This window comes from Cervus elaphus, chromosome 11, assembly GCF_910594005.1.
Source record: "Cervus elaphus chromosome 11, mCerEla1.1, whole genome shotgun sequence".
Taxonomy (NCBI): Eukaryota; Metazoa; Chordata; class Mammalia; order Artiodactyla; family Cervidae; genus Cervus; species Cervus elaphus.
Window position 1 is genome coordinate 78,630,309 of NC_057825.1, and position 13,587 is coordinate 78,643,895.

Consider the following 13,587-nt stretch of genomic DNA (forward strand, 5'->3'; position numbering starts at 1 on the left):
CAGATCACCGCATCCCACCTCACCCCAGCACACTCTTCTTTTTCCTTCCAGGACGTTTTGCATTTAACAGTTTGCCTTAAAACTCACCTGTTTCGCCTCTGGCGGGTACTGCGCGAGCAGGGCTGCCTGTGCCGTTTGTCGTGTGAATTGCTTGGAGCAGTGTAAAAATAATCCCTGCCCAGTGGCGCCCACTCCCAGGGCATCGAGCAGTGCCCAGGGAAGTACCCTCCGCAGAGCCTGAAAGGGCTCTTCAAGCTCGAGGGCCGGTGCTGCAGCCGGCTCGGAGGTGCACAGGAGAAATTAAGACATTATGAAAAGGAGGATGCAGACGGAGATCAGGCAAAATTCTGTTCTTGCCCGTGGCAAGACAATTCTCCCCAGATTTTCATCCCACTCTACAGGGAGCGTCACAAGGGGGTCCAGGGGCGCTAGGCTTAGGCGCTCTCTTAAGACCGGCGCCCCAGAAAGCGGGGGATGGAGCCGCTCGCCTCCGAGAGAGGCGGCAACCGAAGCTGGGTGCTGGGATGTGTGGCCGCCTTCGGAGCACGCGGTACGTGGGTCTCCGCGCCGGGAGAGAAAGGAACAAAGTCGGCAAGAAAAGAATTGCTGGGGTGCCTTCTCTTGAGAAATCCTGTGGGGCGGTCTCAGAAACCTAGCTGGGCTCCGGAGAGTTTCTGGAAAAAGCTCTCCCAGAGCCGTCTGTCCCCGCCCCTCAAATCCTGCACCCCAGTCCTCACTCCTCCTTACCCTCCTGCAGCCTCCTTTTCGGGGGCCGTTAAAAGGGCCCTTGGGGACTCCCCAAGTCATCCCGATGGTCCGGGGAGGGACGCGGGAGCTGAGACCCCAGGCGCGGGGCTTTTCTACCCCTTCCACTCGGGGCTCCAGGCTCGGCGCATCCCTGCTCCGCGGACCCCTCCCGGCTACTGCAGGCGAAAGCGGAGGGGGAGGACGGCGTCACGAGGCGGGGAGCCAGAGGTCCAGGGCGGGGCGCCGGGGAATCCCAGCCCGAGCGAGGTGCGGGCTTGGGTGGGAAGAGGAGGGCGGCGCGCGGAGGGAGGTGAGCGGAGCGGAGCCAGGAGGCAAGGAGGGGTAACCGCGAGGAGGCCCCGCCCCCGCCTCGCGGGGCCGGCTCTCTGCCGCCTCCGAACCCGCTCACTTTGCCACTTGCCTCTGGACGGTGGTGGGGCGCTTGCTGGAGCCGCGGCCAGAGGGAGAGCCGGGGACCCGGAGCCATCCAGCGCCCGCGCTTCCTCTCGGCGCGCACGACCCCGGGGCGGGGGGGAACAGCGCCGCCGCCTTGAAAGGGCGCCCCGGCCTCGGAGGGAGCATCCCCCAGGCGCGAGGGGCGGCGGCGCTGGCAGCCTCTTTCTCGGCCAGTGGGGCGCAGCGCTGGCGCCTGAGGGGGACTCCCCGGCCACCTGCAGGGACCGCCGTGCGGAGGGAGCGTCGCTAGCAGCCGCGCTGGGCTGCCGAGAAGGCTAGAGCGAGGGTGCCCCGGGCCAGCGAAGGGCAACAGCGGAGCCCGGAGGGGGAGCCGGCCTGACAGCCCGTGGGCCCCGACGGCGCGCTCTCCCGTCCGCCAACCGCAGGCAGGCCCCGCGCGGCGGCCGGAGGGGGCGACGGCGGCGCCCTCGGGCTTCGGGGCAGCCAGCCATGACCTTCGGGCGCAGCGGGGCGGCCTCGGTGGTGCTGAACGTGGGCGGCGCCCGGTACTCGCTGTCCCGGGAGCTGCTGAAGGACTTCCCTCTGCGGCGCGTGAGCCGGCTGCACGGCTGCCGCTCGGAGCGCGACGTGCTGGAGGTGTGCGACGACTATGACCACGAGCGCAACGAGTACTTCTTCGACCGGCACTCGGAGGCCTTCGGCTTCATCCTTCTCTACGTCCGCGGCCACGGCAAGCTGCGCTTCGCGCCGCGGATGTGCGAGCTCTCCTTCTACAATGAGATGATCTATTGGGGCCTGGAGGGCGCGCACCTAGAGTACTGCTGCCAGCGCCGCCTCGACGACCGCATGTCCGATACCTACACCTTCTACACCGCCGAAGAGCCGGGCGCGCTGGGCCGGGACGAGGCGCGACCCGGCGGTGCCGAGGCCGCCCCTTCCCGCCGCTGGTTGGAGCGCATGCGGCGGACCTTCGAGGAGCCCACGTCGTCGCTGGCCGCGCAGATCCTGGCCAGCGTGTCGGTGGTGTTCGTGATCGTGTCCATGGTGGTGCTGTGCGCCAGCACACTGCCCGATTGGCGCGCCGCGGCGGCCGACAACCGCAGCCTGGATGACCGGAGCAGGTACTCCGCCGGCCCTGGGAGGGAGCCCTCCGGGTAGGATGCACTGCTTCTCTGCCCGTCGCGTCCGTCCTGTCGCGTCTGTCCGTCCAGTCCGTCGGTCCAGTCTCCGTCCTGTTTGCCTCTGGGAGGCCGAGCTAAGTTGAGTTCTGGGCCCAGCGAGGCCCCAGGAGCGGTCAGCCAGGGGGTTGGGTTGGCCCTCACTACCTCCCGCCCCTTCCCCCGCTCTAGCCGGCTCTGGTCTGCACACTAGACGCCCCTTGAGGCGAATCGCCAGCCTTGGGGAGGGGCAGATAGAGATGACAAGCCTCTCATCTTTGTAGCTTACTTTCGAGCAAATAGGAACCGATTAATTAGATTTCTCTGAACTTCTGTTGTTAGTATTCAAGAATTTAACCTTGGGCTAAGAGCAGTTTGAATTATTTGCCAATTTTTGATGGTGTTTGAAAAAAGGAAGCCTTGTTATCATGGAGTGTGGTCGGCTGTACACTGCCCACAAGTACACGCTGCATAATATGTTGTAATGGAATTGTGATAAAGAAGAATTAATTTAGCGATAGACTCTAAATAATGGATGTCTGTGCCCTTTTCTCTCTTCTTTTCCTATCAAGTACGGAGTTGGTAAAGCACCTGTCCACTGTTTGGTGCCAGAGATTCACAATGTGACTTCTAGAAGATCTTCAGGCTGAGGAGGGGAAAAAAAAAGGAAACTGCTCTAAACCCAGAAACAGTATTACAGTATTTAGTGGTTTTTCTTTTCACTTTACTAGCATGAAAGAAAAATATTTTGATCTTTCCTTCGATGGTGCTTACTTTTCAGTAGTGATAACATACTTCTGTTTTTGGTACTAGTGAGTTTATTTTGCATGTTTGGTGGGAGGAATAAACAGGAAAGTTGGACTTTCAAGGGAGACTGCCTCTTTGGGCACAAACACATCATTGTATCATGTGTTTTACCTTAGATCCTAATTTAAAATTCCCCTTCCATTCATTTAAAAAATTCAGTTTGAAAAAAAAAAAAATTCAGTTGCTTGCCTGATAGTCTTTTCCTCATAGACATGTGCGTGGTTCCAGTGGTACTATGTGCCTGATACTGGAGTGTGTTACTTCCACATAATATTCTTCCTTTGGAGAGTAAAGATTTTTATTTAATTCTCAGACACAATAAAAACTGTCTGAGACCATGGAGTCCATTACTGATAAGCTGCCTTGGCATAAAATCCAAGATACATACTTTGAAAGGAGATTCATTAGGAAACTCATTTTGTTTAATGTATTAGGTTCTGACTTTTTTGATTTACAGGAAAGAATTACTTATTTGGTACTGCATCAGTACAATGAAATTAATTTATGTACCTAAATACATCAAGAATCCTTGATTCTTTTAGAGGGCCATAGGAAAATGAACCATAAATGATTGGCCTTGAAATGATTCACTAGTAATTGTAGAATTCTAAGGTTAGTGAAAGTTCAAGGTACATCAGCAAAGGAAACAGGAGAAATGAGTTATTAGTACAAATATTGAACGGAATTGGCTAAGTCACTATATAAGCAAAAACAGTGAAATGACTTGAGTAATAATTTTGGTAGGAGAAAGGGCATTTGAGGAGGAGAGGAGTGCAGTCTGGAGATCATTAAGGTAAGGCATTTGGAAAGAAATGAGAGACATGAATAATAATTTTAGGGCGAGAAAGAGAAAGAAACCAAAAAGGGAAAGACAGATGGAAAAGAGGAAGACTGCAAAAGAAGTGAAGGAGGAAGATAAATGTTTAATTTGTGTATATGCATTTTATGTATGTATATAATTATTCAAGTCAGAACTGTTTCCTAGATACGCAGATATTTCAGGCAGAAACAATGTTTTTCTTGGCTTAATGGCCCAGTTTTAAGCTTTACTCTGAGTGTAGGTATGTGAAAACCATTACCTGTAATCCCAAACAGATAAACTGAAAGATGACTGACTGACTTGAGGCTGCACATCGCAGAGCGAGCTTCCCACAGGCCACCTCTAACAGAGAGCTAAGGTGGTATTTTGAGAACAATGTCTCAAACCCTGTTTGCTTGTGGTTGCTGAAATTAGTCTTTTTGTCTGAAACATCATTCTGATCGTTTGACCAAATTTGGCATCTGCCAGATAAGATAAAAACTTCTCTCTTGGCCAAGAGAGAAGGTTCTTTACCTTTTATTTTGTTCTGTTTGGCTGCACCAAGTGGCTTATGGGATTTTAGTTCCCCAATGAGGGATTGAATAGTGAGAATGCAGAGTCCTAACCACTGGACTGCCAGGGAATTCCCCAAGGCTCTTTAACATTTAATCATAATCTGCCTTTGTTAACTTACCCATTGTAATTTGCAAGCATCTTTTGAGTATCTGCTGTGTTTAAGGTGCTGTGTTTAAGGTATTCCAAATATTGCAGCTTTCTTTTTGGTGAGGAAAAAATGTCAGGTTGGCAATGTAGGATCAGAGGCACAATTGATCAACAGCTGAGTTGTTTTGAGAAGGTCTTCAAGGTGGAAGAGGATGGAAACAAGCCATCTTTGGAAGGGTGCTGAGGTTGTGCACTGCCCAACACTGGTGAAAGGTATTTATATAAGCTACAGTGTTCGAAACCTGTGCAACCATGTGTACCCCATTGGGAATAAAATAAGGAGACTTTCCCAGCTAATAGGAACATCCAGGGCCTAGGCATAGTGTTTATATATTACATTTGTGCTGTGCTGGGCTGTGTTGCTCAGTCGGGTCCAACTGTTTGTGACCCCATGGACTGTAGCCCACCAGGCTCCTCTGTCTATGGGGATTCTCCAGGCAAGAATACTGGAATAGGGTTGCCATGCCCTCCTCCAAGGGATCTCCCCAACCCAGTCATCAAACCTAGGTCTCCCGCATTGCAGGCAGATTCTTTACCGTCTGAGCCTCCAGGGAAGCCCATGAATACTGGAGTGGGTAGCCTGTCCCTTCTCCGGGGGCTTTTTCCAATCAGGAATCAAACTGGGGTCTCCTGCATTGCAGGTGGATTCTTTACCTGCTGAGATACCAGGGAAGCCAATATTATGTTTACGGCGTGTGAATTCAGTGATGGAGAGAGAAGGGGGGCAGTGAGGACAGTGTTAGGAGGCCTGGAATGAGAGGGAGAATAATTTTATTCTGCATGCAGTGGTTAACTGTTTGCAGGTTCAGGGTGAGTGGATCATGCATATAAAGTGACAAATGTTGTGAATTGTGTACTGAAAGTTGGAGATAGTGGAGGCTGGAAACAGGAGGATGAGTTTGGAGATTTTTGCAAAGGGAGGGAATAAGAACTTGGATGGCTTTGAGGTGGTGAGAATGGAGATGAAATGACAACTCTGGGAGAATTAGGAAGAAACAAAGTAAATCCAGGGCATCGGGAGGATACAGGCTCAGGGACTAGTGGATTTCCAGGAGCTTTGGGAGCACTCTCTGCCACCTACAGGCTCCATTTGTCCAGACCAGCCTACTCACATGTTCCTGAACCACCTGGGCATCCCTTAGTGTGCAGTCAGTTTCTTGCCTATAAAAAATGGATCATTCATCAAGTCCAAATCAGAGTCTATTTCCCTTTTGAAACCTTTCCTGACTACCCTAGTATATATATGATGGTTCTTCTTGAGTTTGTTGAGGCATTGCTCCCCGTGCAACTTATTTGGCAGCTGTAATATCCTTCCTAGCATGGTAGTTATTTTTTCATATAAACATGTCTTAGCTCCCAAACTAGATGAGATGCAAAGCCCTAGAAGGCATCTAAAGTCTTTTATACTATTTATTATGATAGCATCTTTTATAAGAAATTATTATTCAGGCACAATAAATATCTGTTGTTTATCTTGTGTTTTAAAGTAGAAACTTCCAGGAGTATATCTTCTTTTGCATGGTTGGAGGAGCTGTGGGGAGCATTCAGGCTGAGGCATTCATCCAGGTGGTGGAACTCTTAATTGAGGAAGATGAGATCCTGTGCTACAATGAGAAAAAAAGCCTATGTCAAGGAATAATTATTTATCAAGTACTTATTGTGCAAAAAGAATAAGGATGAGAATATATCTTTAATAAAAAGAATTTTCTGAAGTTTTGAAATACCACACAATCTTTTTGCAAGAAATCGTGAGATGTCTTCCAAATCAATGATTTGAAAACTTTTCATATATATGAATATGATCCTTTTAAATTGCTTTTTTAAGGGGGTGATTAAAAATCATATAAATAATAATTTAAAGTTCAGAAGCTACACAAGCAAGCGTTTCTCCATTTCCCAGACTTGGAATTCTTTTCCCTAAATGTAACCAAAGTTATAGCAGTGTGTGTGTCATTTCAGAGATATTCTCTGTATTTATAAGCATATCATGTATATTTCCTGTGTCAGGGAAGGGTAACCCACTCCAGGATTCTTGCCTAAAGAATTCCATGGACAGAGGAGCCTGGCAGGCTGCAGTCCATGGGGTGGCAAAGAGTCGGACATGACTGAACAACTAACACATATATATTTAAAACAAACAAAAAAAAAACAGTGTGAGAACAGTGTCATGAAACCTTTTTTAACTCACCAGCATGTCATGGAGATTGTTCCATATTGGTCTATAAAGAGCTGCCCAGTTTTTTATGGAGCTGCATGACATTTCATTGTATGAGTGTCCTAGAAATTTTGGACTCTTAATATTGTTCGTTGTCTGTAGGAAATGCTGCAGTGAATAATCCTTGTACGTGTACACTATTTTGCTTTTATGAAAGAATATCCACAGGATAAATTCCTGAAAGTTGTTATTGGTCAAAGGGCATTTGCACTTGTCTTTTTTTATTATGTGTGTGTATATATATATATGTTTTTATTTAAATATAATTGCTGTACAATGTTGTATTAGTTTTAGGTGTATAGCGAAGTGACTCATTTGTATATTTATATTTAGATCCTTTTCCATTATAGGTTATTACAGGATATTGAGTGTAGTTTCTTATGCTGTACAGTAGGTCCTTGTTGGTACTCCATATTTTGTACTTTGTCATTTTCATAGAAATTCCAAATTGCTCTAAGAAAAGGTTGTATCAGGTTATATCTACCAGCTGTGTGTGAGAGACCATGTTTCTTCATACTCTACAACATGTTATACTTTTGATCTTTACCATGCTGGGAGGTCAACATATACCTGGAGTAACAGGCAAGTTTGGCCTTGGAGTACAAAATGAAGCAGGTCAAAGGCTAGCAGAGTTTTGCCAAGAGAATGCACTGGTCATAGCAAACATCCTCTTCCAACAACACAAGAGCCAACTCTACACATGGACGTCACCAGATGGTCAATACTGAAATCCAATTGATTATATTCTTTGTAGCCAAAGATGGAGAAGCTCTTTGCAGTCAGCAAAAACAAGACTGGGAACTAACTCTGGCTCAGATCATCAACTCCTTATTGCCAAATTCAGACTTATATTGAAGAAAGTAGGGAAAACCACTAGACCATTCAGGTATGACCTAAATCAAATCCCTTATGATTATACAGTGGAAGTAACAAATTCAAGGAATTAGGTCTGATAGAGCGCCTGAAGAACTGTGGACAGAGGTTCATGACATCATGCAGGAGGCAGTGATCAAGACCATCCCTAAGAAAAAGAAATGCAAAAAGGAAAAAGAGTTGTCTGAGGGGGCCTTACAAATACCTGAGAAATGAAGATAAGCTAAAGGCAAAGGAGAAAAGGAAAGGTATACCTTTTTGAAGGTAGAGTTCCAAAGAATAGCAAGGAGAGATAAGAAAGTCTTCCTCAGTGATCAGTGCAAAGAAATAGAGGAAAACAATAGAATGGGGAAGACTAGAGATCTCTTCAAGAAAATTAGAGACACCAAGGGAACATTTCATGCAAGATGGGCACAATAAAGAACAGAAATGGTATGGATCTAAGAAGGTCAGATGATATTAAGAAGAGGTGGCAAGACTACACAGAAGAAATATACAAAAAAGATCTTCATAACCCAGATAACCACGGTGGTGTAATCACTGAACTAGAGCCAGATATCCTGGAATGTGAAGTCAAGTGGTCCTTAGAAAGCATCACTATAACAAAGCTAGTGGAGGTGATGGAATTCCAGTTGAGCTATTTCAAATCCTAAATGATGATGCTGTGAAAGTGCTCACTCAATATGCCAGCAAATTTGGAAAACTCAGCAGTGGCCACAGGACTGGAAAAGGTCAGTTTTCATTCCAATCCCAAAGAAAGGCAATGCCAAAGAATGCTCAAACTACTGCACAATTGCACTCATCTCACACGCTAGCAAAGCAATGCTCAAAATTCTCCAAGCCAAGCTTCAGTAGTTCAATTCAGTTCAGTTGCTCTGTCATGTCTGACTCTTTGCAACCCCATGAACTGCAGCACGCCAGGCCTCCCTGTCCATCACCAACTCCCAGAGTTTACCCATACTCACGTCCATTGAGTTGGTGATGCCATCTAACCATCTCATCCTCTGTCGTCCCCTTCTCCTCCTGCCTTCAATCTTTCCAACATCAGGGTCTTTTCAAATGAGTCAGCTCTTTGCATCAGGTGGCCAAAATATTGGAGTTTCAGCTTCAGCATCAGTCCTTCCAATGAACACCCAGGACTGATCTCCTTTAGGATGGACTGGTTGGATCTTTTTGCAGTCCAAGGGACTCTCAAGGGTCTTCTCCAACACCACAGTTCAAAAGCATCAATTCTTCTGCGCTCAGCTTTATTTATAGTCCAACTCTCACATCCATACTTGACTATTGGAAAAACCATAGCCTTGACTAGATGGACCTTTGTTGGCAGAGTAATGTCTCTGCTCTTTAATATGCTGTCTAGGTTGGTCATAGCTTTTCTTCCAAGGAGTAAGCGTCTTTTAATTTCATGGCTGAAATCACCATCTGCAGTGATTTTGGAGCCCCCGAAAATAAAGTCAGCCACTGTTTCCGCAGCTATTTGCCATGAAGTGATGGGACCAGATGCCATGATCTTCATTTTCTGAATGTTGAGCTTTAAGCCAACTTTTTCACTCTCCTCTTTCTCTTTCATCAAAAGGCTCTTTAGTTCTTCTTCACTTTCTGCCATAAGGGTGGTGTTATCTGCATATCTGAGGTTATTGATATTTGTCCCAGCAATCTTGATTCCAACTTGTACTTCATCCAGCTGAGCATTTCTCATGGTGTACTCTGCATATAAGTGAAATAAGCAGGGTGACAATATACAACCTTGATGTACTCCTTTGTATGTGAACCAAAAACTTCCAGATGTTCAAGCTGGATTTAAAAAAGGTGGAGGAACCAGAGATCAAATTGCAAAAACCTGTTGGATCATAGGAAAAACAAGAGAGTTCCAGAAAAATATCTAGTTCTGCTTTATTGACTATGCCAAAGCCTTTGACTGTGTGGATCACAACAAACTGTGGAAAATTCTTAAAGAGATGGGAATACCAGACCACCTGACCTTCCTCCTGAGAAATCTGTATGCAGGTCAAGAAGCAAAAGTTAGAACCAGACATGGAACAACGGACTGGTTCCAAATTAGGAAAGGAGTATGTCAATGCTGTATATTGTCACCCTACTTATTTAGCTTATATGCAGAGTACATCATGCGAAATACCAGGCTGGATGAAGCACAGGCTGGAATCAAGATTACCAGGAGAAATATCAAGAACCTCAGAATGCACATGATACCACCCTTATGGCAGAAAGCAAAGAAGAACTGAAGAGCCTCTTGATGAAAATGAAAGAGGAAAGTGAAAGAGGAGAGTGAAAAAGCTGGCTTAAAATTCAACATTTCCAAAAACGAAGATCATGCCATCCGGTCCCATCACTTCATGGCAAATAGATGCGGAAACAATGGAAACAGTAACAGACTTTATTTTCTTGGCCTCCAAAATCATTGCAGATGGTGACTGCAACCTTGAAATGAAAAGACACCTGGTGCCTGGAAGAAAAGCTATGACCAACCTAGATAGCATATTAAAAAGCAGAGACATTACTTTGCCGACAAAGGTCTATCTAGTCAAAGATATGGTTTTTCCAGTAGTCGTGTATGAATGTGAGAGTTGGACCATAAAGAAAACTGAGCACCAAAGAATTGATGCTTTTGAACTATGGTGTTGGAGAAGACTCTTGAGAGTCCCTTGGACTGCAAGGAGATCAAACTAGTCAATCCTAAAGTCCTGAATATTCACTGGAAGGACTGATGCTAAAGCTAAAGCTCTAATACTTTGGCCACCTGATGCAAAGAACTGACTCATTAGAAAAGACCCTGAAGCTGGGAAAGTTTGAAGGACAGAGGAGAAGGGGACAGCAGAGGATGAGATGGTTGGATGGCATCACCAACTCAATGGACGTGAGTATGGGTAAACTCTGGGAGTTGGTGACTGACAGGGAAGCCTGATGTGCTGCAGTCCATGGGGTCGCAAGGAGTCAGACATGATTGAGCAACTGAACTGAACTGATGCTGGGAGGTGAAAAGATGGTGTCTAGTAGTTTAGTTTGTTTTGGCCTTGAGTAAAAAATGTGCATCTTTATATATATTTAGGAGGTACTTATCTTACCTTTCAGTGAGGTGTGTGTACCATTTGCTCATTTTGTCAATGACTTTCTTAGCTGGAAGATTTTTAAAGAGAATTAAGAAGTTAGCTCTTTGTTAATGATATGAGTTGAAAACATTTTGTTCTCTGATTTAGGACACCATTCAAAGAAAACCACAGTTACTTCGAACACAGTAGCTGTACTTTTAGTATTTATTTGAGAAAATACATAATGACTAAAAAATAATTGTGAATTCTAACCGTTCATCAACCCTTTCTTGAGTCCTGTGACTGTGCAGGGCACTGCAGATCCCGAGGTACAGAAAGACAGGGCTTCTGCTCTCATGAAGCTGGACTACTAGTGATGGTAGTGGGAAAGGAGACAGCCAGCAGAGTCAGCAGATAAGTAAGAATTTCAGCTAGTGGAAGAAAATCAGAGTACAGAATACAGCAGCAGTGCTCCATTCGCAACGGAGGTGAGGAGGTGACCTGAGTTAAGACTTGAATTATAAGAAAGACCCATCGTTGGGAAAGGGAGGGCAGTGTTCTGAATGGCAGAAATAGCACATGCAGAGACTCTGAGATGACAATGAACTTGATAAGTTTACAGAACAGAAAAGAAAGACCATGTGGGCTAGTTTTTAGTCCAAGAGCGAGAGAGAGGTAGATGAGATTTGAGGGGAGGCAGTGCCCTCTCAGGCAAGTCTTAGGTGCCCTGGGAAAGAGTTTGGATTTCAATTCACATGGGACAGCAAAGCCTTTGGAAGGTTTTAAAGCAGAGGAAAGATATGATCTGATTTTTTTTTTAATATGCAATGTAAATGCTCTTATTTAAGCTTTTATGTATTTATTTTGGCTGGGTCTTTGTTGCTGTCTGGGCTTTTCTCTAGTTGCCAAGAGCAGGGGCTACTCTAGGTTGCAGTGGACCAGCTTCTCATTGCAGTGGCTTCTTGTTGTGGAGCACAGGTTGTGCGCGCAGAGGCTTCAGTAGTTGCAGCGTGTGGGTTCAGTAGTTGTGGCACATGGGCTTAGTTGCTCCAAGGCATGCCGGATCTTTCCAGACCAAGGGTTGAACTCATGTTTCCTGCATTGGCAGGTGGATTCTTAACCTCTAGACTACCAGGGAAGTCCTGACCTGATGTATTTTTTTAAAACACCACTTACCACTGGATGGATGGACTTCTAAGGGGCAACAGGAGATGCAGCAGAACGTGGCAGGCAAGAGAATAGGCGTTTGATCTAAGGGAGTAGCAGTGGTGAAAAAGTGAGCGTGATTAGATTTGGGTAAATACGTGGGTTTTTCTTGGGTTACTAATGATGCCTCATCTGCCAGAACTAGGAAGGTCTGTGAGATGTGTATTGAGTGAAGCAGTGGCAGTGCCCACAGACAGTGAGGTCCCTCTTGCTTGCCTGCCTTGGCCCACATGTGGTGAGCTGGGAATCCAACACTTCTCTCCAAGGATCTGCTTCCCACTTTGGAGTATTGTGAGGAGCAGGCTCTGGGAAAACAGATCCCTTGAGGGTCAACGGGAAAGGGATCATGGACCATTTTTCTTTCTGTAGAACGAAAACCATCTCATGGAGTGGACTGTCTGTTCTGTTAAAGGTGTTTGGTGAACACTTTCACCACTTTGCTTAGTGAACAATTCTGATAAGTAAGTAAGCTTAGAGTGGATGATGTTCTTAATGTTTTGTCTGACTTATAAGACACACAACAGACTTTTCAGGCAGTTTGCCTTCCAATAACATCTGAGTATCATTTCAACACTGCCAAAGGCGACTAATGTTCTTTTTAGCATTTAACCTAAAGACATAGTCATCTTTTCATATTATGAAGCAGTGCTGGCTATTTCGTAAAAAGATGCTGTTGTTAGTCAGAACTTCTAAAAGATGGACCAGATATAAAAAAGCTGTCCTTTTTACTTTTTCCTTAGTCAGTCTCAGCAAGGGTATTCTCTTTTGAGTTTTAAGTCTCTTTAGCATGCAAAGTCTTGCTGTAATTTTAATAAGTTCTTTAGAAACTATTTCTAAAAGTTGTTTTGTGTTGTGGTGAGAATTTGAGGAGATGTAAAGATGTTTAAATTTCTTGAGGTGTTATTTTAAGCCCAAGTTTAAAAAATGAAATAAAAATGAAACAGCAGGTGATAGAAATGTTAAAATCAATTGTATTATTTCTATTGCCTTTTAGGTCAATATTATATAAATTCAGTAGGTTTTAAAGCACTTGAAAAAGAAAAAGCAGTATTTGAAACTGTAGATGAAAGTCTCAGTGCTTGTACTTTGCAGATAAGGTGGATATTTTCAGAAGCCAGTAATTAATAGATCTTTGATAGGATTGAACATAACCCAGAACCTCAGTTAAAGTCTCTTCTTTCGCAGTGGACTGTTTCTTTTAGTATGTGTACAGGGTTTTTCTATCTGCTACCAATTTTAGAATTCAGTGGAAACTTCCTTTTGCCATTGTGCGCATAGTCACTCACTCATGGCCGACTCTTTGTGACCCCATGGACTGTAGCCCGCCAGGCTCCTCTATCCATGGGGATTCTCCAGGCAAGAGTACTGGAGTGGGTTGCCATGCCTTCCTCCAGGGCATCTTCCCAGCCCAGGGATCGAACCCAGGTTTCCTGCATTGCAGGTGGATTCTTTACCCTCTGAGTCACCAGGTAAGCCCCCTTTTGTCAATACCTTTTATTTAATCCGAGTGCTTTCTTTCTCCCTTTTGGTAAGCAAGTTATTTCAAACTTTTTTTTTCAATGAAAACTTTACTCACTGGAAAAAAGTATGGCTATT

At 45.4% G+C, this 13,587-nt stretch overlaps 1 protein-coding gene across 2 annotated transcripts in view; it reads left to right on the top strand.

The window, feature by feature from the left end:
• Nucleotides 1-1,154: 1,154 nt before the first annotated feature.
• Nucleotides 1,155-13,587, top strand: part of KCNG3 (potassium voltage-gated channel modifier subfamily G member 3) — a 49,457-nt gene continuing 37,024 nt past the window's right edge. Inside the window, exon 1 of one of the 2 annotated variants that reach the window (XM_043916331.1) lies at nt 1,155-2,318. In XM_043916331.1, the coding sequence (XP_043772266.1) occupies nt 1,654-2,318 (665 nt within the window). In that variant the 5' untranslated portion in view covers nt 1,155-1,653. The remainder of the gene's footprint in view (nt 2,319-13,587) is intronic. The other variant, XM_043916332.1, reaches the window with a different exon arrangement.